This window comes from Procambarus clarkii, chromosome 52, assembly GCF_040958095.1.
Source record: "Procambarus clarkii isolate CNS0578487 chromosome 52, FALCON_Pclarkii_2.0, whole genome shotgun sequence".
Lineage (NCBI taxonomy): Eukaryota > Metazoa > Arthropoda > Malacostraca > Decapoda > Cambaridae > Procambarus > Procambarus clarkii.
In genome coordinates, this window is record NC_091201.1 from 7,908,832 (window position 1) to 7,931,243 (window position 22,412).

The 22,412-nt window shown below is 46.7% G+C and overlaps 1 protein-coding gene across 8 annotated transcripts in view; it reads right to left on the reverse strand.

Moving 5' to 3' along the window:
- The window catches only part of LOC123763686 (uncharacterized), a 252,335-nt gene that overhangs the window by 55,451 nt on the left and 174,472 nt on the right, over window positions 1–22,412 (reverse strand). The window contains exon 4 of one of the 8 annotated variants that reach the window (XM_069304297.1): window positions 16,957–17,062. The exons of the other annotated variants lie outside the window; for them this stretch is intronic. Within the exon in view, the coding sequence (XP_069160398.1) occupies window positions 17,045–17,062 (18 nt within the window). The 3' untranslated portion in view covers window positions 16,957–17,044. The remainder of the gene's footprint in view (window positions 1–16,956; window positions 17,063–22,412) is intronic. 8 annotated transcript variants of the gene reach the window in all.

A 22,412-nucleotide genomic window follows, 5' to 3' on the forward strand; every position in this document is an offset into this window, starting at 1 on the left:
GAGGTCATAGATTTAAACTAGCTAAACACAGATGCCGAAGAAATATACGAAAATTCACCTTCGCAAATAGAGTGGTAGACGGTTGGAACAAGTTAAGTGAGAAGGTGGTGGAGGCCAAGACCGTCAGTAGTTTCAAAGCGTTATATGACAAAGAGTGCTGGGAAGACGGGACACCACGAGCGTAGCTCTCATCCTGTAACTACACTTAGGTAATTACACTTAGGTAATTACCTCAGCACGGGCACAGCCGTACCTCAGCACGGGCACAGCCGTACCTCAGCACGGGCACAGCCGTACCCAGCACGGGCACAGCCGTACCCAGCACGAGCACAGCCGTACCCAGCACGAGCACAGCCGTACCCAGCACGAGCACAGCCGTACCCAGCACGAGCACAGCCGTACCCAGCACGAGCACAGCCGTACCCAGCACGAGCACAGCCGTACCCAGCACGAGCACAGCCGTACCCAGCACGAGCACAGCCGTACCCAGCACGAGCACAGCCGTACCCAGCACGAGCACAGCCGTACCCAGCACGAGCACAGCCGTACCCAGCACGAGCACAGCCGTACCCAGCACGAGCACAGCCGTACCCAGCACGAGCACAGCTGTACCCAGCACGAACACAGCTGTACCGAGCACGAGCAAAGCCGTACCCAGCATGGGCACAGCTGTACCCAGCACGAACACAGCTGTACCGAGCACGAGCAAAGCCGTACCCAGCATGGGCACAGCCGTACCCATGATATACAAATTGACGTAATGGCATTGCAGGTCTGGAATCAGGATGATAAGCTGATAATTTTAAATGCCTACAGCCCACCAGTAAGCAACACATGGACAAAGGAAGAATTGGATGACAAATGAGAGAGCCTCATAATGGTCATGAGAGATATTATTGTAAAACCAGATAAAGATAAATAACAAATGTTGATACTGGGGAACTTCAACATTAAAGCAATAAACTGAGAGGCCTATGAAGCAAGAACGGAGGACTTTTGGACATGGAGAATTGTGAACCTCATTCTGGAGATATTCTTATATCAACACATCAAGTAGGCCACAAGAATGAGGGAAGGAGATGTACCGTCAGTATTGGATCTAGTATTCACCAGGAAAGAAGAAGAGATATTTGACATCCAGTACCTTCCTCCCTTGGGAAAGAGTGATCATGTCTTGTTAGACATTAAATATGCTCTAACCCTCAAACCGCTAGGGGCCCAAATGAAATTCACACCCACTGGCGCAACCAAAAAAAAAAAAAAATTCTTTCATCTTATAGAAGTGTTCATTTTTGTTCCCTGATCAGGGAATAAAAAAAAAATTGTAGGTGGCTTATTTTAGCCGCAATAGGGTAGGGAAGTGTGGCAAAAAACCAGCGTTGGATGTAATGAAACTCCATTTTCTGGGTGAGTCCCGGAGGCTCCCCGGAGCTATCCCAGGCTGATATGCTAATGTCAGATTTTGGCATCAGTCTATGTGTATGGAGTTCTTAGGCCTACCGGGGACCACGGCCAGAACCGGGCCCCCTCAGAGAGGCAAGGGGAGCAATGGCCTATAGAAGCCCCCGTGTGGTTGGAAGCATTCTATGTCTGCCATCGACCGGAACAGGCACCCAGAAAGGTAAGCACCTCAAAACAAACCCCTATTCTGGTTAAAATTGCTACCAAAAACCGAACTAGTGGATAGAACTCCCCAACCGAAAACAAGCAAACTAGTGTGACGTCACACACCTCCGCGCCACTGTCTGCGCAGCTCCCCCCTCCCCGGGAGGGGGAAGGGGGAGCCCCAGACCCCCCGCGCCAGCTACCCACACCTCGGTTCTTGAGGCTGGATGTCAAAAACGCGAAAAACCGCCGACCGGAGGGAGGGAGGGATGCCGGGGAGCCTCCGGGACTCACCCAGAAAATGGCGTTTCATTACATTCAACGCTGGTTTTCTGGGGGAAGCCCCGTCGGCTCCCCGGAGCTAACTACCCACAGACAGAAAAAAGAGGGACTTACCCAGGAGGTGGTCATCGCTCACTCCTCAACTCGAAGCCGAGACAACTGGCTGCAACCGCCAACCCAAAGCAACACAGGCCCGACGAGGCCCAGGGACATTCACAAGGTAACGAGCAGCCGACGAACGAGCAGGTAACGAACAGGGTGCTGCTGGCGGTAGCAGCACCCTGTTCGACCGCCAAAAGCCCCGCGCCCGAATATCAGACCAAGACATATTCCCAAAGACGGCAGCAAGAGCCGCGAACTTACGAACGTCATGGGCACAGGGATAGACCGCAGGCTGGCTGGACTTAATAACCCTGCGGACGACCTGAGAGACCCGAACCCGCGAACAGGGAAGAAGGGAAACCGGATCAACCCACAGCGCGTCCCCGGACACAGAAGCTGTGGCGCGCAAATAACGGCGAAGCGCCGCAACCGGACACAAAACATGATGCACCCCCGGCCTGACCAACCAAGCATCAACCCCCCATGGACCCCTCTGGAACACAGCAGTCTCATTCTTCTCCAGAAAAGAAGGAGACGGCTGCAAACGAACAAAACAATCACCACGACCAAAACAGCAGAAACCCCTGCGCCGGAGGAGAGCATGAAGCTCCCCTACCCGACCCCCAGAGGCCAAAGCCAACAAGAAAAGTGCCTTGGAAAAGCAATCCCGGACCGAAGGGGCCACAACGAAACGAGGAGACGAAAGGAAAGCGAGCACTCTGTCCAAATACCAGGACGGCTCAGGCGACGCATGAGCAGGCCGGAGGTGAAACAATGCACGAGACAGCTTGCGAAACGGCGCAGACGTAACATCGATACCGAAAGCAAGCTGAAGCGGCTCTGCCAGCGCCGCACGATACGAAGCGACAGTGTTAGGCATAAGATGACGGTCCTGAAACAACCACGAGAGGAAGGACAAGACAACCCGAACAGACAAGGAACTAACACGACGAAGACGCAAAAAAAAAAACGGAAGGACCGCCAGGAAACATTATACTGCCGCCGAGAAGAAGCCCTCAGGTGGGACACCAACAAGGAGGCCACCTGATCACCATAGAGATGATGATAGACTCGAGTCAAAAAAACCATACGCGAAGACTCGAGGAGAAGATCGAACCAGCCACGTGACGTACCGGCCCGATCTGCTGAAAGAGGCGGAGCCGCGGGAAAACCCTCGGGTTCGGACACCGAGCAACCAGCGCCTGAAACCAAGGCTGGGCCGGCCACCAAGGGGCCAGAAGGACAACTCTCCCCTGGTAAGTCTCTAAGCGAGTCAGGACTTGGAGCAACAGCCGAACCGGGGGAAAGAGGTACAGGAACCCCCACCTCGACCAGTCTAGCCGAAAGGCATCGACCCCGACGGCCTTACGATCGGGGAAGGGCGCCGCATAAACGGGAAGACGCCGCGACCACGCCGACGCGAAGAGGTCCACTTCGGGGCGCACGAACGTCTGGCAAAGCCAACGGAAGGACTCGTCGTCGACCGTCCACTCCGTGGAGAGGGGAACGAAGCGAGACAGGGCGTCGGCCAAGACGTTGAACACGCCCCGTACGTGAACCTCCAGGAGAGCCAAACCCCGAGAACTCAGCAGACGAGTCACCCGAAGCGACCAACCCCAAAGAGACAAGGACCACATCGAACCCCCGCGGTTCAGGCAATGAACCACCGGAGAGCAGTCCGAATGGAGCCGAATCGTCGATCCGCGGGCCACCCGAATCCTCCCCAGAGCAAACCACACTGCCGCGAACTCCCGCACCGTGCTGTGAGCTCGACGGAAGGACGGATCCCAACGCCCCTGGCCGGCCTGGTGAGCACTGGTCACAAAACCCCAGCCGAGAGACGACGCATCCGTGTACACATCGAGCGAGGGCTCGGGTAGGCGTCAAGGCACTGAACCCCGAAAAACCCGAAGAGGAAGCCGGTGACGCAGCAACCGAAGCAAGGCCCCCGGGGGTCGAACTCTGCGATCGCGAGAGAGGCGGAAGGGGGAACCCCGAAGGAATCTAAACAGCCGTCGAAGCCAAACCCGACCCGGCGGGTAGACCACCATCGCGAAGTTCAGGCTCCCGCACAGCCCCTCGAGCAACCGCCGGGTGACCCGAGAGCCCACCAGAAACAGACGAAGGCGGGACCGCAGCCGCAAGAGAGACTCCGGAGGGAGAGACAAGGAGATGGTTCGAGAGTCCCAAACGAGACCCAGCCAAGTCCGAACCTGAGAGGGAACCAGATGGGACTTCCTCCAGTTCACCAAGAACCCGAACTCGGCGAGCTGGGAAAGAACCAAATCCCTGGCTAGCAAGCAAGCTGACTGGCTGGGAGCCCAAACCAGCCAGTCGTCGAGGTAGGCCAACACCCGAACACCTAGGAGACGCAAACGAGCCACCACAACCCGTGTAAGGCGCGTGAACACGAGAGGTGCCAGGTTCAACCCGAACGGGAGACAACGAAAGCGGTAACTCAGATGCCCCACAACAAAACCGAGCCAGTCCCTGAACCGCGGATGAATCGGGACATGCCAATAAGCGTCCCGGAGGTCCAGGGACACCATCCAAGCTCCCGGCTCCAAGAGGAGCCGAACCTGAGACAGCGTAGTCATCCGAAAGAAGGGGCAATGAACCCAGGGGTTCAGACGGGACAAGTCCAGAATGAACCGCAGGTCTGCGCAGTCCCGTTTCGGAACCGGAAACAGACGGGAAACCCATCTGAGGGACGACGTCGTTTCGACGACGCCCAAGCGTACCCACTCCAAGACGACTCGACAGAGCGCAGGGAAAGAAACCTGCCCTGCCAGCCCCGAGCCCCCAAAGGGGGGAGGGGCCACCCAACGCCACCGCAGGCCGCAAGACACGACCCGAAAGGCCCACGAATCGTGGGACCAGACGCGGGCGAACAGTGCAAGCCGCCCCCCCATCGCCCCGTCAAGGGGGCAAACCGCAAAAGGGCCGGCGACCCTTACGAGACCCAGAACCCCGCACAGCGCGAACACCGCGCCGACCAGACGAGGGAGGGTCCGCAGGAGGAGCCAACCCCGAACCTGACACCAGAGGCCTACCACGACGAGAGGAACCTCGAGCCCTGGCATGACCTTTCTGGGAAGACCCACCCCGGGACCCCCGGAAAACCAACAAGTCCGACATCGGACGACAAGCCGCCGACGCAGCCTGAATAAACTGCGCCACGGCCGACTCCTCAAACAGAAGAGGACATAAAGGTGAAGAACGCCTAAGAGCCAGAGCCCAAGCAGATTCCACGGAGGAACCCAGCACCGCCTGCCGACATGCGAGACGGGAAGCATAAAACAGGGAAACCGCATCCCGCAAAATTGGCGTGAACAGCTTCAACAAGGCAGCCGACGAACGCGCAGCCGAGGACAAGGTGCCGGACCCCGGGACGGACCCAAGCGTCCCCACATCCTCCACGAGCTATCCGAAGACAGCTCCAGGAGGGAAAAGAACCGCAAGGCCGAAGTCAAAAGGCCCCGGGCGCGCAAGTCCGCTGCAACGAGCGCCACCGAAAGGGAGGGAACCTGCACATGGAGCTGAATAACGCCCACATCGCGGGGAAGGGCAGGGGCAAACAAGCACTCATTCAGGTACTCAAGTTCGCCCCCCAGGAAAACCTGAAGCACCGTGGAAGCTTCCCGCCACTCCAGCGTGCGGGAATGACAGAAGGAATGCCAGGAATCCAGACCAAACAAGGGGCAGTCTGCTAGCCAGGACGACTCCGGAACCTCGTAACGGAGCCAGAAAGGGAACGAAGTCCCAAACCTGAACATGGACGGATCCATATCCGAGGCATAATCCGGGTCACGCAGGAGGTAAGCTGCAAAGGCCGCTCGCACCACACCAGGTTGGATGCGATAAGCCGAAAACCTCCGGAAGGACGGAACCGACGTACCCGGGGGAACACGGAACCGAACCCGGGGAGGGGCCGACACCAAATCCAACTCGTACGCAGAGGGGGGAAAGGAAAACCCCACTCCTTGTAACAACAAGCCCCGCTCAGAGGGAAGAAAAACCCAGGCGGGGTCCAGCGGGGCCCAAGGCCCCCAAGTCAGCCCCTCCCCAGCCTCGAGGTCCTTCACCACAGGACCCAAGGCCGAGTCCTCTCCCCAAGCCCCGACCCCACAAGACAAGGAAGGAGCAGCCGGAAAAGCTGGAAGAAGGGGGGCCCACTGATCAGACCCTGAAGCTTCGGCCGGGAGACAAGACTCGAATGCCTCTGCCGCCCCTCCGGAAGGGGCACCCCCCGAAGCTGCCCGAGTCTCGAGATCAAGTAACCCCTGCTCCGACCCCGAAACCCTCAGACGCTTCGGGGCCGGAAGCAGGGGGGGGGGGGGGACCAGAACGAACAGAAGGGGAAGGACGAGGAGGTGCAGACTGAATCAGGATCGAAGCGACCCCCACCCCCAAGTCCGGGTCTCGAAAAGCAAAGTGGGGCAGCCCCGGGGCATCCGGGTGAGCAACCAACCGAGCGCGTTGCAACAGACGAAACCTAGACTGCAACGCACGCGCCGCCTGTACCCGAATAGAATCATCAGAGGATTGGGTAAATTGAGTCACAAGCAAGCAGCAACACTCACAGGACTCAGGGTCGAAAGTATCACCGACCCAACAGGCAGCGTGGCAGAGGCAAAAACAATGAGGGTCACCCGAGACAAGGGGACCGAGCAACCCTCAAACTCGCACACAGCGAGTGGGGACTCCGGGGTCCCATCCATCGGACCTAAGCGCCCCCTAGGGGATTCCCAGGGTCCTGAGCGTTTACTTTAAGAGGACTCGCGCTCAGGTAGTCCCAGGCAGGGTGCTGCAAACCGGCACCCAAAACTACCAAGCAAACTTCTAAAGCTGAACCCCAGGGACGTGTACACTCACGGGGACCTAGCAGGGGGCGCCAACAAGGAGAACAGTGGAAGGGCAAAAACAAACTGAATAGAATGACAGAACCCCCCACCAGGCAAAAACAAAAACAAAAACAAAACCCCGCAAGAGGACAGCGAACCCCAAGAAACAGAGCCAGCCGCGATGTCGGGAAATACAAGCTGAGCAGCACCCTGCGCCCCTACCAGTGCAAACTGCCTCTTACCTGCCGGTAACAAGGGAGAACAGAACACCCAAGAGCCCAACAGGCGGCCGAAAAACCGAAAGGTAAAACGGATCAGCAGAGGCAGACCCCGAGGAGCCTATGGAAGGTGGCCCCAAGCCCCAAGGGCAGTACTTACAGGGCACTTAGGGAAGGCAGCCCTAGGCGCATGCAGCCCGAGTACTGAAGATAACTCCTGGCTCTCGCACCCACAAAACCAACAGCACACGCAAAGCACAGTGCAGTAGCGACACCGGAGCCAGAGCACACGACCATCACCTATAGCATCAGCCTCAAGAACTGAGGTGTGGGTAGCCGGCGCGGGGGGTCTGGGGCTCCCCCTTCCCCCTCCCGGGGAGGGGGGAGCTGCGCAGACAGTGGCGCGGAGGTGTGTGACGTCACACTAGTTTGCTTGTTTTCGGTTGGGGAGTTCTATCCACTAGTTCAGTTTTTGGTAGCAATTTTAACCAGAATAGGGGTTTGTTTTGAGGCGCTTACCTTTCTGGGTACCTGTTCCGGTCGATGGCAGACATAAGAATGCTTCCAACCACACGGGGGCTTCTATAGGCCATTGTTCCCCTTGCCTCTCTGAGGGGGCCCGGTTCTGGCCGTGGTCCCCGGTAGGCCTAAGAACTCCATACACATGACTGATGCCAAAGTCTGACATTAGCATATCAGCCTGGGATAGCTCCGGGGAGCCGACGGGGCTCCCCCCAGAAAAGGGGCGTTGACAGAGCCTTCGCTAGACGAGGTCTACTCCGCCCGAGCTGTCAGGCGGTAGTTGCCACAAATATATTATTACCTAATTATTTCAATGTCTCAGACTGATTTTTTCTTAGTTTTTTTGCAGTAATATTATTCCATACAGTGAGTTGTGGTATATTTATATAATAAAATGAGTGAACCATCGCTGTACTCAAAATTATGGTGTGCATATTAGTGATTCAATTATTATGTTCATAAAACTATAAACAAATAGTTTTGCTGTTGTTACACTATATACACAGGTTATATATAAGTATCTGCATGTTTTGTTCACCATAACAAGCTACTAAGTTGGTCTTGTGAGTCAAAAAGCAACGAGGAGTGACCACCACACACCTTCGAGCCACTCACTCCCTCAACAACACCTCACTTGCCCTCAATCTCCTCCCACAATACTGTTTTTGCATTTATTCACTATACACAGATGTTATATATAGGTTATTAAATGTTTTGTTCACCATAACTGTACATCTAAGCTTGTATGGTGAGTAAAGGCACAAAGACATAGCTACTCACACAGTCAGCTGATCGGCGGCCGCCCTCAAGGCCAGACGCACTAATATTTCTCCTCCAACAATATTGTTTGTGGTGTTATTACGCTATATACACACATTATATACAAGTATCTACCTGTTTTATTCACCATACCTGTACAAATAAGCTGGTATGGTGCTCAAAGACCATAGGGGCCCATCAGTAAACAACATGCCAAGTCGTGCAGACGACGCTCCTCCCTCACCAAAATGGCGGCTCCCAACCTACTCCTCTCGCAGTTATCTCGCACTATACACACGTTATATATAAGTATTTACATTTGTGTTCACCATAGCGAACCACTAAGCTGGTATGGTGAGTGCAGTCAATAAATGGTGGCCACACACAGCCAGAAGACGATGCCACAACCCTCCCTCCACAGCCTTACTCCTCCCTCCATGGAGCACAGTGCTAAATATCACCACAATCTTGCTATTATCAGAATCCTGGTCAGTTTTATCACAGTCAGGGGGCTTCAGTAATACTATCACTGCTAAATAATAGCAGTATCATATATATTATGGCTTTTGTAGGTGATGCTGTGGTCACAAGCTGAACAGCAGTGCTGTGAGCTCGTGCTGCGTGCGCCAGCCTTGGTGGCTTGCTCAATGCTGACGCTTTAACACCCAAGAACGTTGGCCTGGATTTTTTTTCTAGGTGGCATCTGGCAACTATCGGTCGTGGCTGTACTATAGCTGCCCCTATCCCAGGTGGGGCAATTAAATTATAGCGCTAGACACGAAATCATATATATATATTGTGCGCAATTTTGGTTTTGTCACTGATATCATATATATATGATTTGCGCAGTTTAAGTGCCAAGATATAATCTAGAAGAAAATGGGGACATTGAAACAGTTGATAAACTCGATTTCAAGAGAGGTCACTATGAGGAACTTCAAAAAAAATTTAATGAGTAATTGGACAGACTTGCCGCTTGGCAGGGAAGTAAATGAAATGTATGCCAAATTTTGCAAAATATACGATGAAGGAACACAAACATTGATACCAAAACAGATGCAGGGCCAGAAAACAGGATGGGTTCAACAGAAATTGCAGCGGATAAATGTAAAACAGAACCGGGCCTATTCTGCAAATTCATAAACAACAAATTGCAAGTAAAGGATAATATCCAGAGGTTGAATATGGGAAACAGATTCACGGAAAATGAAAATGAAATGTGTGAAACATTAAACTAAAAGTTCCGAAGTGTATTTGTACAAAATGAAATCTTCAGAGAACCAGACACAATAAGAATTCCAGAGAACAACATAGAGCATACATAGGTATCTAGAGATGAAGTGGAAAATATGCTAAAGGAGCAAAGTAAGTCTGAGCTCAGCATTCCACTTCACCTGATCTTTCAGACATTCTTGTGTACAGGAGTCGTAGCTGATGTGTGGAAAAGGCTAACATAGTTCCAATCTGCAAAGGTGGCAGCAGGGAAGACCCCTTCAATTATAGACCTGTATCATTGACAAGTGTAACAATGAAAATATTGCAAAAAATAATACAACAAAATGGGAAGAACACCTGGAGAGAAATGATATAATATCAGACAGACAGTATGGTTTTCGATCTGGAAGATATTGTGTATCGAATTTACTCACTTTCTATGATCGAGCCACAGAGATTTTACAGGAAAGAGATGGTTGGGTTAACTGCATCTATCTTGACCTAAAAAAGGCTTTCGACATTGTTCCACATAAGATGTTGTTGTGGAAACTGAAAAATATTGGAAAATATTTAAAACATAAATATTTTCTGACTGATAGAAAAATGAGAGCAGTGATCAGAGGCAATGTGTCGGATTGGAGAAATGTCTCAAGTGGAGTACCACAGGGTTCAGTTCTTGCATCAGAGATGTTCATTGTCTACATGAATGATCTACCAGTTGGCATACAGAATTATATGAACATGTTTGCTGATGATGCTAAGATAATAGGAAGGATAAGAAACTTAGATGACTGTCATGCCCTTCAAGAAGACCTGGATAAAATAAATATATAGAGCACCACTTAGCAAATGGAATATAATGTGAATAAATGCCATCTTATGGAATGTGGAATAGGAGAACATAGATTGCACACAACCTATACATTACTGTATGTGAGAAATCTTTAAAGAAGTCTGATAAAGAAAGAGATCTAGGGATGGTTCTAGATAGAAAACTATCACCTGAGGACCACATAAAGAATATTGTGCGAGGAGCCTATGCCACGCTTTCTAACTTCAGAATTGCTTTTAAATACATGGATGGCGATATACTAAAGAAATTGTTCACGACTTTTGTTAGGACAAAGCTAGAATATGCAGCAGGTGTGTGGTGCCCATATCTTAAGAAGCACATCAACAAACTGGAAAAGGTGCAAAGACATGCTACTAAGTGTCTCCCAGAACTGAAGGGCAAGAGCTACGAGGAGAGGTTAGAGGCATTAAATATGCCAAAACTAGAAGACAGAAGAAAAAGAGGTGATATGATCACTACATACAAAATAGTAACAGGAATTGATAAAATCGATAGGGAAGATTTCTTGAGACCTGGAACGTTAAGAACAAGAGGTCACAGATATAAACTAGCTAAACACAGATGCCGAAGAAATATAAGAAAATTCACTTTCGCAAACAGAGTGGTAGACGGTTGGAACAAGTTAGGGAAGAAGGTGGTGGAGGCCAAGACCGTCAGTAGTTTCAAAGCGTTATATGACAAAGAGTGCTGGGAAGACGGGACACCACGAGCGTAGCTCTCATCCTGTAACTACACTTAGGTAATTACACTTAGGTAATTACACACAGTCAAAAGACATCGCCACCACCCTCCCTCCCACATCATTACACCTCCTTCCATGGCGCACAGCGCTAAATATCACCACAATCCTGCTATTATCAGAACCCTGGTCAGTTTTATCACAGTCAGGGGTCATCTGTAATAATATCATCGCTACATAATAGCATGAACAAGTATAATATTACAAGTTACTGTTTGGAAAGGGAGTCCCCTTCCATTATCACATCAGGTAGTGATGCTTTCTCTGGGGTACTCTCTCTCTCCTACGTTTTGCCTGAATACCACTAGGACCTGGTTGTGGTTCTGTACTTGTTTGTCTCGCTACAAATTTGTCAAGACATTTGTTTTTCCCTTCGTTTTAACATTTGTCTGTAACGATGCATCACAGTGTCATTGAATAGGTTAAGGCAATGACCTACTGCAACTTGATTTGGGTGAGTCGTTTCAGCAAATGTTTGCAATTTTTCCCATGCTGCACACATGTTCTTATTTGTTGATGAAGAGACATTCTGTACTCCTCTTCTGCTCTTTTCTCCAAGGCGATAAGTACCCCCCACATAAACTTGAACAAATAAACATATGTAATATTATAAATATACTGTATACATATTATATATACATACATATAATATTATAAATATATGCATATGATATTATAACATCACAAACCCAATATGGAGGTGTGTGGAGGCTGCCTTAAGTCACTTCGGAAGAGTGTTGTAGGCATTGTATGTAATATTTGTAACATAAGATTTCACCTGAGTTGTACAGGATTACCTTCACAACATGCAAACCGGGAAGGTAACTACTGGATCTGTCAAAGTGACAGACAGATGTGGGAAAACATTACCAAGCTAATGAATAACATTCCTGAAGTACACAGGCTACAATTCACACAAAAACTACCAGAAATATATGCAGAGTATATAAAGACAGCAACGAACTCTGAGCACTACCCAGGGACTGAGAATTTAGAGAGTCAAAGTAGCAATGTAGATGGGCATAGTGTCGAGGTACACAAAAATGAAGGCAATATTGTAGAGCAAACTGGTGATATGAATAAGGAGATAAAAAATGAGACGAATGAGAACACAAATGAGAAAGACGAAAGCAACAAGAAGAAAGATATGGGCAATACCGAGAATGAATGCAGAAACGAGAAAGTTAGAACAAAAAACAGAGGTAGCCAAGTCGTGCATGGTTACAAACAAGAATAATACAATCTTAGATGAAAATATTTGCAGGTATTATGCAAAAGGACAGTGCAGATATGGGCCCAGAGGCACAGAATGCTCATTCATGCACCCACGGAAATGCCGAAACTGGTTAGGGAAAGGCAGATGTCGTTTTGATACAGAGTGTAGATATTTTCACCCTCCAAAGCACCTCCAAAGGATACCTGATCAACCAGGCTGTGACTCATACGTCAGGCTGCGAGCAGCCGTGTCTAACAGCCTGGTTGATCAGTCCAGCAACCAGGAGGCCTGGTCGACGACCGGGCCGCAGGGACACTAAGCCCCGGAAGCACCTCAAGGTAACCTCAAGGTAACCCTAAGCTATGCAAACTCTCAGTTAATGAGAGGAAATACTACGATCTTCATTGCCCCGATTTCCACGTCAGAGGTACACAGCGCTATATAAGAGAGGAAGTCCCAATATAATAGCCCTGAAAATTTTTTAGAGGCAGGTACAAACAGAGGGAGAAACAGACAGGTAGAAACGTGGCCGGAGTACGGATGTAGAGGGGGAAATGCCCGAGACTGGACTCCGGTTCTTCATCAAGCCCACACATACTACACCCCCCAACTACACAGAGACTACCACACTCCCCAGTATCACTTCCAAAACTGGACAAACCATTGCCACAACAACACACCCTTGGTCAGGGTAGAGAGGAGGGAGAACTACCAAAACCTTCCAGAAGTGACACACAATATGGACAATCATTCATATTTGCAAACATTCAAGGTTTAAAGCCAAAGTCAAGAAATAAAGTTAAGTTCATAAATGGCCTCCTATTAGAGTCAAACTCAATATTTGGGGCATTCACGGAAACTCATACAAAAGATTACATGGATGGTGAAATCTGGATTCCAAATTATAATTTATATAGATGTGATAGAAAAACAGTCAAATGGAGGAGTAGGTCTGTTTATTAAAGAAGACCTGGTATGCACAGAACTACTAAACTCAACTAATGAGGTGGTAGAGGCACTTGGAATTAAGGTAGAGAAACTAAACTTAATTATTATTCTAATATATAAACTGCCAGATACAACGGTTGAGGAATTCACAAAATACAGAGCAGATACACAAAATAGAGAACATACTTGACAACCTAGCAAACCCAGCTCTAGATATTATCTTCCTTGGAGATTTCAATTTACCGAGTCTAAGATGGAGAATGGCAAACACAAATATCATAGCAGGGAATGACCCGGGAAATAACCAACCACAGGTCAGAGAACTTTTGAGATTCTGCGACAAATTTTCGCTCAATCAACAGATTACAGAACCAACTAGGAACGAAAACACACTAGACTTGTTATTCACAAACAATGATGAACTAATCAGAGACATCACAATTTCAGATACTTCATACTCAGACCATAAGCTCATTGAAGTGCGAACTAGCATAAATAGCGGTAGTAGGTCTGAGAGACCCAACAAGCGAGAAGGAATATTCAATCAATTCAATTTCAACAATAAGTGGATTGGCTGGGAAAAAATAAATGTAGACCTTGCAACCATTCAATGGGAGACGGTCTTAAGCGACAAAACTCCCACACAGGGAGCTCAGCATTCCACTTCAACTGATCTTTCAGACATCCCTGTGTACAGGAATCGTAGCAGACGTGTGGAAACAGGCTAACATAGTTCCAATCTACAAAAGTGGCAGCAGGGAAGACCCCCTCAATTATAGACCTGTATCATTGACAAGTGTAATAGTGAAAGTATTGGAAAAACTAATCAAAACTAAATGGGTAGAACACCTAGAGAGAAATGATATAATATCAGACAGACAGTATGGTTTTCGATTTGGAAGATCCTGTGTATCGAATTTACTCAGTTTCTATGATCGAGCCACAGAGATATTACAGGAAAGAGATGGTTGGGTTGACTGCATCTCTCTGGACCTAAAAAAGGCTTTCGACAGAGTTCCACATAAGAGGTTGTTCTGGAAACTGGAAAATATTGGAGGGGTGACAGGTAAGCTTCTATCATGAATGAAAAATTTTCTGACTGATAGAAAAATGAGGGCAGTAATCAGAGGCAATGTATCGGAATGGAGAAATGTCACAAGTGGAGTACCACAGGGTTCAGTTCTTGCACCAGTGATGTTTATTGTCTACATAAATGATCTACCAGTTGGTATACAGAATTATATGAACATGTTTGCTGATGATGCTAAGATAATAGGAAGGATAAGAAATTTAGATGATTGTCATGCCCTTCAAGAAGACCTGGACAAAATAAGTAGATGGAGCAACACTTGGCAAATGGAATTTAATGTGAATAAATGCCATGTTATGGAATGTGGAATTGGAGAACATAGACCCCACACAACCTATAAATTATGTGAGAAATCTTTAAAGAATTCTGATAAAGAAAAGGATCTAGGGGTGGTTTTAGATAGAAAAATGTCACCTGAGGACCACATTAAGAACATTGTGCGAGGAGCCTATGCTACACTTTCTAACCTTAGAATTGCTTTTAAATACATGGATGGAGAAATACTAAAGAAATTGTTCACGACTTTTATTAGACCAATGCTGGAATATGCAGCGGTTGTATGGTGCCCATATCTTAAGAAGCACATCAACAAACTGGAAAAATTGCAACGACATGCCACTAAGTGGCTCCCAGAACTGAAGGACAAGAGCTACGAGAAGAGATTAGAGGCATTAAATATGCAAAAACTAGAAGATAGAAGAAAAAGAGGCGATATGATCACTACGTTCAAAATAGTAACAGGAATAGATAAAATTGATAGGGAAGAATTCCTGAGACTCGGAACTTCAAGAACAAGAGGTCATAGATTTAAACTAACGAAACAAAGCTGCCGGAGAAATATACGAAAATTCACTTTTGTAAACAGAGTGGTAGACGGTTGGAACAAGTTAAGTGAGAAGGTGGTGGAGGCCAAAACCGTCAGTAATTTCAAAGCATTATATGACAAAGAGTGCTGGGGAGACGGGACACCACGAGCGTAGCTCTCATCCTGTAACTACACTTAGGTAATTACACTTAGGTAATTACAGGGAATAGCTCAACTGACAGCTGAAGCTTACAAGGTCTGCTTGAAGCACGTACCTGTGAGGAGGGGCAGAAAGAGGACCATTCTACAAAGAGAACGCAGACGACTGTACAGGAGAAGGAAAAAAATAACGGAAATGCTTCGGCAGGCACAACTATCACAAGGAAGGAAAACAAGCCTAAGCAGGGAGATCAAAGAAATAGAACAAACGTTGAAGCGATCATATGAGTGAGGAAATGGAATTGGAACAGAAAGCTATACAAAAGATAAGGAAAAATCCGAAATATTTTTTCACATACGCAAAATCCAAATCCAAAACCTCGACCAGTATTGGACCGTTAATTACAAATGAAGGTACATACACAGAGGACAACAAAGAGATTAGTGAAATTCTAAGAAGCCAGTATGAGGCTATGTTTAGCACACCAATAAACAACATGAAAGTTGATGATCCAGACAGCTTCTTTATGAATGACATTCAAGCTGCAGATAATATAATGGATATTACCACAAACTCGGAAGACTTTGAAAGAGAAATTGACAATATGCCTATGCACTGAGCTCCTGGGCCTGACTCATGGAATTCAATATTCATAAAGAAATGTAAAGTACCAGTAGCGAGAGCACTCAGCATAATATGGAGAAAGAGCCTGGATACAGGGGAGATACCAGCAGCACTTAAATCTGAAGATATAGCCCCGTTGCACAAGGGGGGGGAGTAAAGCCTTGGCAAAAAATTATAGGCCAGTTGCACTAACATCACACATAATAAAAGTGTTTGAAAGAGTGATTAGGAATCAAATTTCTAGTTTTATGGAAAACAATGAATTGCACAATCCAGGACAGCATGGATTTAGAGCGGGAAGATCCTGTCTGTCACACTTAGTCAACCACTATGACAAAATCACAGAAGCCCCAGAAGAAAAGCAAAATGCAGATGTTGTATACACAGACTTTGCAAAAGCGCTCGACAAATGTGACCATAGGGTGATAACTCACAAAATGAGGTCAATGGGAATAACTGGAAAAGTAGGACGCTGGATACTCAATTTTCTGTCGAACAGAACACAAAGAATAACAGTCAATCAGATAAAATCGACTCCAAGAGATGTTAAAAGCTCTGTACCTCAAGGTACAGTCCGTGCACTGCTACTGTTCCTTATTCTCATATCTGATATAGACAAAAATACATGTCACAGCTTCGTGTCGTCCTTTGCAGATGACACAAAAATCAGCATGAAAATTACCTCTGCTGAAGACATTGAAAAACTACAAGCAGATGTCAACAAAGTTTTCGATTGGGCAGCAGAAAATTACATGATGTTTAACAGTGATAAATTTCAGGTACTCAGGTACGGCAAAAATGAGGATCTGAAACATAATACAGGGTACAAAACACAATCGAATCTTTCCATAGTAGAAAAACAGCATGTCAAGGATTTGGGAATAATGATGTCCGACGATCTAACGTTTAGGGAGCATAATCAAGCAAATATCGCATCAGCCAGAAAAATGATCGGATGGATTACAAGAACTTACAAATCCAGGGATCCCATCACAATGGTTGTACTCTTCAAGTCACTTGTGTTGTCCCGTCTCGAGTACTGCTCAGTACTCACTTCCCCCTTCAGAGCAGGAGAGATTGCTGAAATAGAGGGAATACAGAGAACATATACGGCACGCATAGACGAGATAAAACACCTAAATTATTGGGATCGTCTCGAGGCTCTCCAAATGTACTCTCTAGAAAGGAGACGAGAGAGATACCAAATAATAAACACATGGAAAATACTGGAGGGTCAGGTCCCAAATCTACACAGTAAAATAACAACGTACTGGAGTGAACGATATGGAAGAAAATGCAAGATTGAACCAGTGAAGAGCAGAGGTGCCATAGGCACAATCAGAGAGCACTGTATAAACATCAGAGGTCCGCGGTTGTTGAACGTCCTCCCAACGACTATAAGAAATATTGCCGGAACAACCGTGGACATCTTCAAGAGAAAACTGGACTGTTTTCTAAGAGAAGTTCCGGATCAGCCGGGCTATGGTGGGTATGTGGCCCTGCGGGCCGCTCCAAGCAACAGCCTGGTGGACCAGACTCTCACGAGTCGAGCCTGGCCTTGGGCCGGGCTTGGGGAGTAGAAGAACTCCCAGAACACAGAGATCACACTAACGTGATGCATCAAATGAACAAAATGAACTTTGTTCATTTGATGCATCACGTTAGTGTGATCTGTGTGTGTGATGATGTAAGGGCGAAGAGGGAGAACGGCCTATTGACATAGCTCTGGTGCAGGGGGGGGGGGGGTTGTGTAAAAGCCTGGGTCCAGATTCACGAAAGCACTTACACAAGTACTTACGAACGTGTACATCTTTCCTTAATCTTTGACAGCTTTAGTTACATTTATTAAACAGTTTACAAGCATGATAACTTCCCATTCAACTTTTGTTATTGTTATAAACAGCCTTCTGATGTTTCGGAGCTCATTAACTGTTTAATAATTGGAAACAAAGCCGTCAAAGATTGAGAAAAGAAGTACAGATTTGAAATTTACATTGTAACTCGAAATTATCATAAGTAGGGGCAATCGTATATCGAGGTGCCACTATAAATATATGTGTAATTACCTAAGTGTAATTACCTAAGTGTAGTTACAGGATGAGAGCTACGCTCGTGGTGTCCCATCTCCCCAGCACTCTGTGTCATATAATGCTTTGAAATTACTGACGGTTTTGGCCTCCACCACCTTCTCACTTAACTTGTTCCAACCGTCTACCACTCTGTTTACAAAAGTGAATTTTCGTATATTTCTCCGGCAGCTTTGTTTCGTTAGTTTAAATCTATGACCTCTTGTTCTTGAAGTTCCGAGTCTCAGGAATTCTTCCCTATCAATTTTATCTATTCCTGTTACTATTTTGAACGTAGTGATCATATCGCCTCTTTTTCTTCTATCTTCTAGTTTTTGCATATTTAATGCCTCTAATCTCTCCTCGTAGCTCTTGTCCTTCAGTTCTGGGAGCCACTTAGTGGCATGTCGTTGCACCTTTTCCAGTTTGTTGATGTGCTTCTTAAGATATGGGCACCATACAACCGCTGCATATTCCAGCTTTGGTCTAATAAAAGTCGTGAACAATTTCTTTAGTATTTCTCCATCCATGTATTTAAAAGCAATTCTAAGATTAGAAAGTGTAGCATAGGCTCCTCGCACAATGTTCTTAATGTGGTCCTCAGGTGACATTTTTCTATCTAAAACCACCCCTAGATCCTTTTCTTTATCAGAATTCTTTAAAGATTTCTCACATAATTTATAGGTTGTGTGGGGTCTATGTTCTCCAATTCCACATTCCATAACATGGCATTTATTCACATTAAATTCCATTTGCCAAGTGTTGCTCCATATACTTATTTTGTCCAGGTCTTCTTGAAGGGCATGACAATCATCTAAGTTTCTTATCTTCCCTATTATCTTAGCATCATCAGCAAACATGTTCATGTAATTGTGTATTCCCACTGGTAGATCGTTTATGTAGACAATGAACATTACCGGTGCAAGAACTGAACCCTGAGGTACTCCACTCGTGACATTCCTCCAATCCGATACCTTGCCTCTGATTATGGCCCTCATTTTTCTGTCAGTTAGGAAATTTTTCATCCATGTTAGTAGCTTACCTGTCACTCCTCCAATATGTTCCAGTTTCCAGAACAACCTCTTATGGGGAACTCTGTCGAAAGCCTTTTTTAGGTCCAGATAGATGCAGTCAACCCAACCATCTCTTTCCTGTAAAATCTCTGTGGCTCGATCATAAAAACTGAGCAAGTTCGTTACACAGGATCTTCCAGATCGAAAACCATACTGTCTGTCTGATATTATGTCGTTTTCCTCCAAGTGTTCTACCCATTTAGTTTTAATTATTTTTTCCAATATTTTGACTATTACACTTGTCAATGATACAGGTCTATAATTAACCCTTAACATGCTCGGGGTCTAATATCCTGCTATCCACACAGGCGCATGTCATTTTGAAAAAAAAAAAAATTTTTTTTTTTGCTAATCTGTTAAGTTCTGTTCACTGATCACGGGAAAAATAAAAAAAAAATTCTATTGTACTTACTTTTGTTGCAATAGAGCCGAGAAGCTCTGCGATGACGTCACAATCTGCATGGTCGCTCATGCAGTACACGCCTGGGAGATGTTGCGCGCGGTCCTCAAACAGCCAGAGTTGCCACAAATATATTTTTGCGCTATTTATTTACAATGTCTAAGCGCATTTTATCTAATTTTTTTTCACTAATTGTGTTTCAAATACTGTTTGAACATATTTTGTATCAATAATTGTTGCATATTTGAGTATACACAGGCGCACACAAATGTTTTCAATTACGGCAATATAATATGTCATTACAGTCTATTATATTATATGTTCTGCTTATATGTTTACATATTTACACACTCGCACACGCTATACACACTTTGAAGCTCACTTAGAAGATTTCTAGACTGTGGTAGTCATTGAAGCAGTCGACAGCACATAATGGGATACCACACGTTTCACACCATGTTTGCACAAGCTTCCGTTTCTTGTCTCTACGTGTCGTTGTTTTACACACCAAGCAATCACGTTGGGCTATTACACGCTTCACACCAGGTGGCAAATACTTAAGTTTGTGTGCTAGGAAGCCTTCAGTGTGAGCGAGGCGTGGAGTACCAGCATGCTGCAACAGTGGGTTTATGATGGGCCGCTGAATACCTGGGACATCTTTTGCAAACTTTCCTAATAACTGTATTGCAGCATCAAATACAAAGTCACGGAAAGTGGGCTTACGTCCAGTTCTCACAAGGTACATGTTGAAACAGTTCAGCATGCTCATGTCCACAAGATGGAAGAACACTTTTTTCGTCCACCTACATGTCTTCCGCACACACTCTGCAGTGCCAATCATCATGTCTGATTTATCAATCAACCGCATGTTGATATTATAGTCTAAAACACAGTCTGGCTTATATAGTGGTGCGTTTGTTTTATGGCTGACTTTCCCACTGTTCACCATTGTTCCATCATGAATTGTTGTCAACAAGTTCACCTCTCTTTTGTCTTTCCACCGAACTGACAGAATGTTATCACTTTTCCTTCTCTGACACTCACCAACTGCAATGTCGTTGTCAAACACAGGCATTTCCCTTCGTTGTGGCTTTACTGTACCAACCAATCCGGTTCTATTTTCTAGCAAGAACCGAGCTAGCAAGGGACTTGTATAGTAATTATCTGTGTATAAAATGTGTCCCTTGTTCATCCACGGAGCCATGATGGTCTTCACTACACTCCCCGAGAATCCATGTTCGTCGTTACCGGGAATGTCTACATCACTAGCCGAGTACAGAATCATGTGTAACACGTATCCTGTCTCACAATCACAAAGAACAAAAAATTTCAGGCCAAATCGGTTTCGTTTTGAGGGAATGTACTGTTTGAATGGAACACGTCCCTTGAAAAGTATGAGAGATTCATCAACCACCAGCTTCTGTGCTGGTACGTAAAAATCTCTGAATTTTCCAATAACATCGTTCATGTAGTGCCTCACTCGCCACAGTCTATCATCAGGTGTTCGGTCCTGAACACTTCCAAAATGTAGACACCTGAGGAGTATCTGAAACCTGTCTCGTGACATATATTTCCCGAATAAAGGTGTTGGTATTGTCTTGTCCTTGCTCCAATAGTCATTTATTGCATGTTTGTGACAGTGCTTCATCAACAAACAGAGTGCCAAAAACACATACATTTCCGCCACTGTGGTATTTTTCCAACGCTGCAGTCGTGAAAATTCTGTGATTTCCCTCTCAATCAGGTAAGCAGCATGCAGGTTCGTTTGGTGTACAATGTATTCCATGAGTGGTTCATCATAGAATGCTGTAAAATATTCCATCTCAGCCATGTCCTCACCTTGGTTAGGGAAAAGGTTTGTAATCCCTACATCTTTATCGTCAAAGTGAGGAATATTAGGAATAAAATCGTCACCATCACTCCACTCAAGTACACCAGGCGTCCTGCGAGATGCAGAGGAAAGACGGCGAGGAAGCGATGCATACCGGCGACCAGGAGCTGAATACCGTCTGCGAGAAGCACGGCGGCTACGTGCACGTGAGGTGGGTGCACGTGAACACGAGGGTCTTGGTCCCTCATGTGGTGCCATGCGGTGGCGCTTGGCTGGGCGAGATGCTGCTGATGCGACAATTTCTCGCCCAGTTACACCACTGGTACCAGCCACAGGCTCAATAAAACTTTGATCTGAGTCACTAAACCCAGAAAAGGAGTCACCTCCCTCTGACTCGTCACCCTCAAACAGAAAATATTCACAGGAACTGTGAGGTCGTGGTAGAATTGGGGTAGAAAATGGGCGAGGAGGCATGGGAGAGCGTATAGGCCTCGCCATGGCATGGCGGTCATTTTCACTTTCACTGCTGCTGCTACTATCTCCCGACAACTGTGTATAATCCTCATCGTTGTCTGAATCGTCAAACACACTTTCTTCACCTTCAGAGAATAATTCGTGGGCTATTTGCTCTGGGGTGAGGGACTGAGTGATGCGTGCTCGTGAGGCATTTGACCGTGCGCTCGCCATGGTGACTCTCGCTAAACTGAGGCCTCCCATGCCATCGGAGCGTGAGCTGGATTTTTTTTCAAAATGGCCACTGTTTACTAGAGCCCCTGGGCAGCGTATGGGACCCCCAGCTACACCGCGGGCCATTCAAATCGTGCGCGGTACCCATACACTTCATATGAAGTGAAGCGCAGTTGACTGGTAAAACGATTTACACTTCATATGAAGTGATGCGCACTTTAAGGGTTAAAGGGGTCTTCCCTGTTTCCACTTTTGTAGATTGGAACTATGTTAGCCTTTTTCCACACATCAGCTACAGCTCCTGTACACAGGGATGCCTGAAAAATCAGTTGAAGTGGAATGCTGAGCTCAGGTGCACATTCTCTCTGAACCC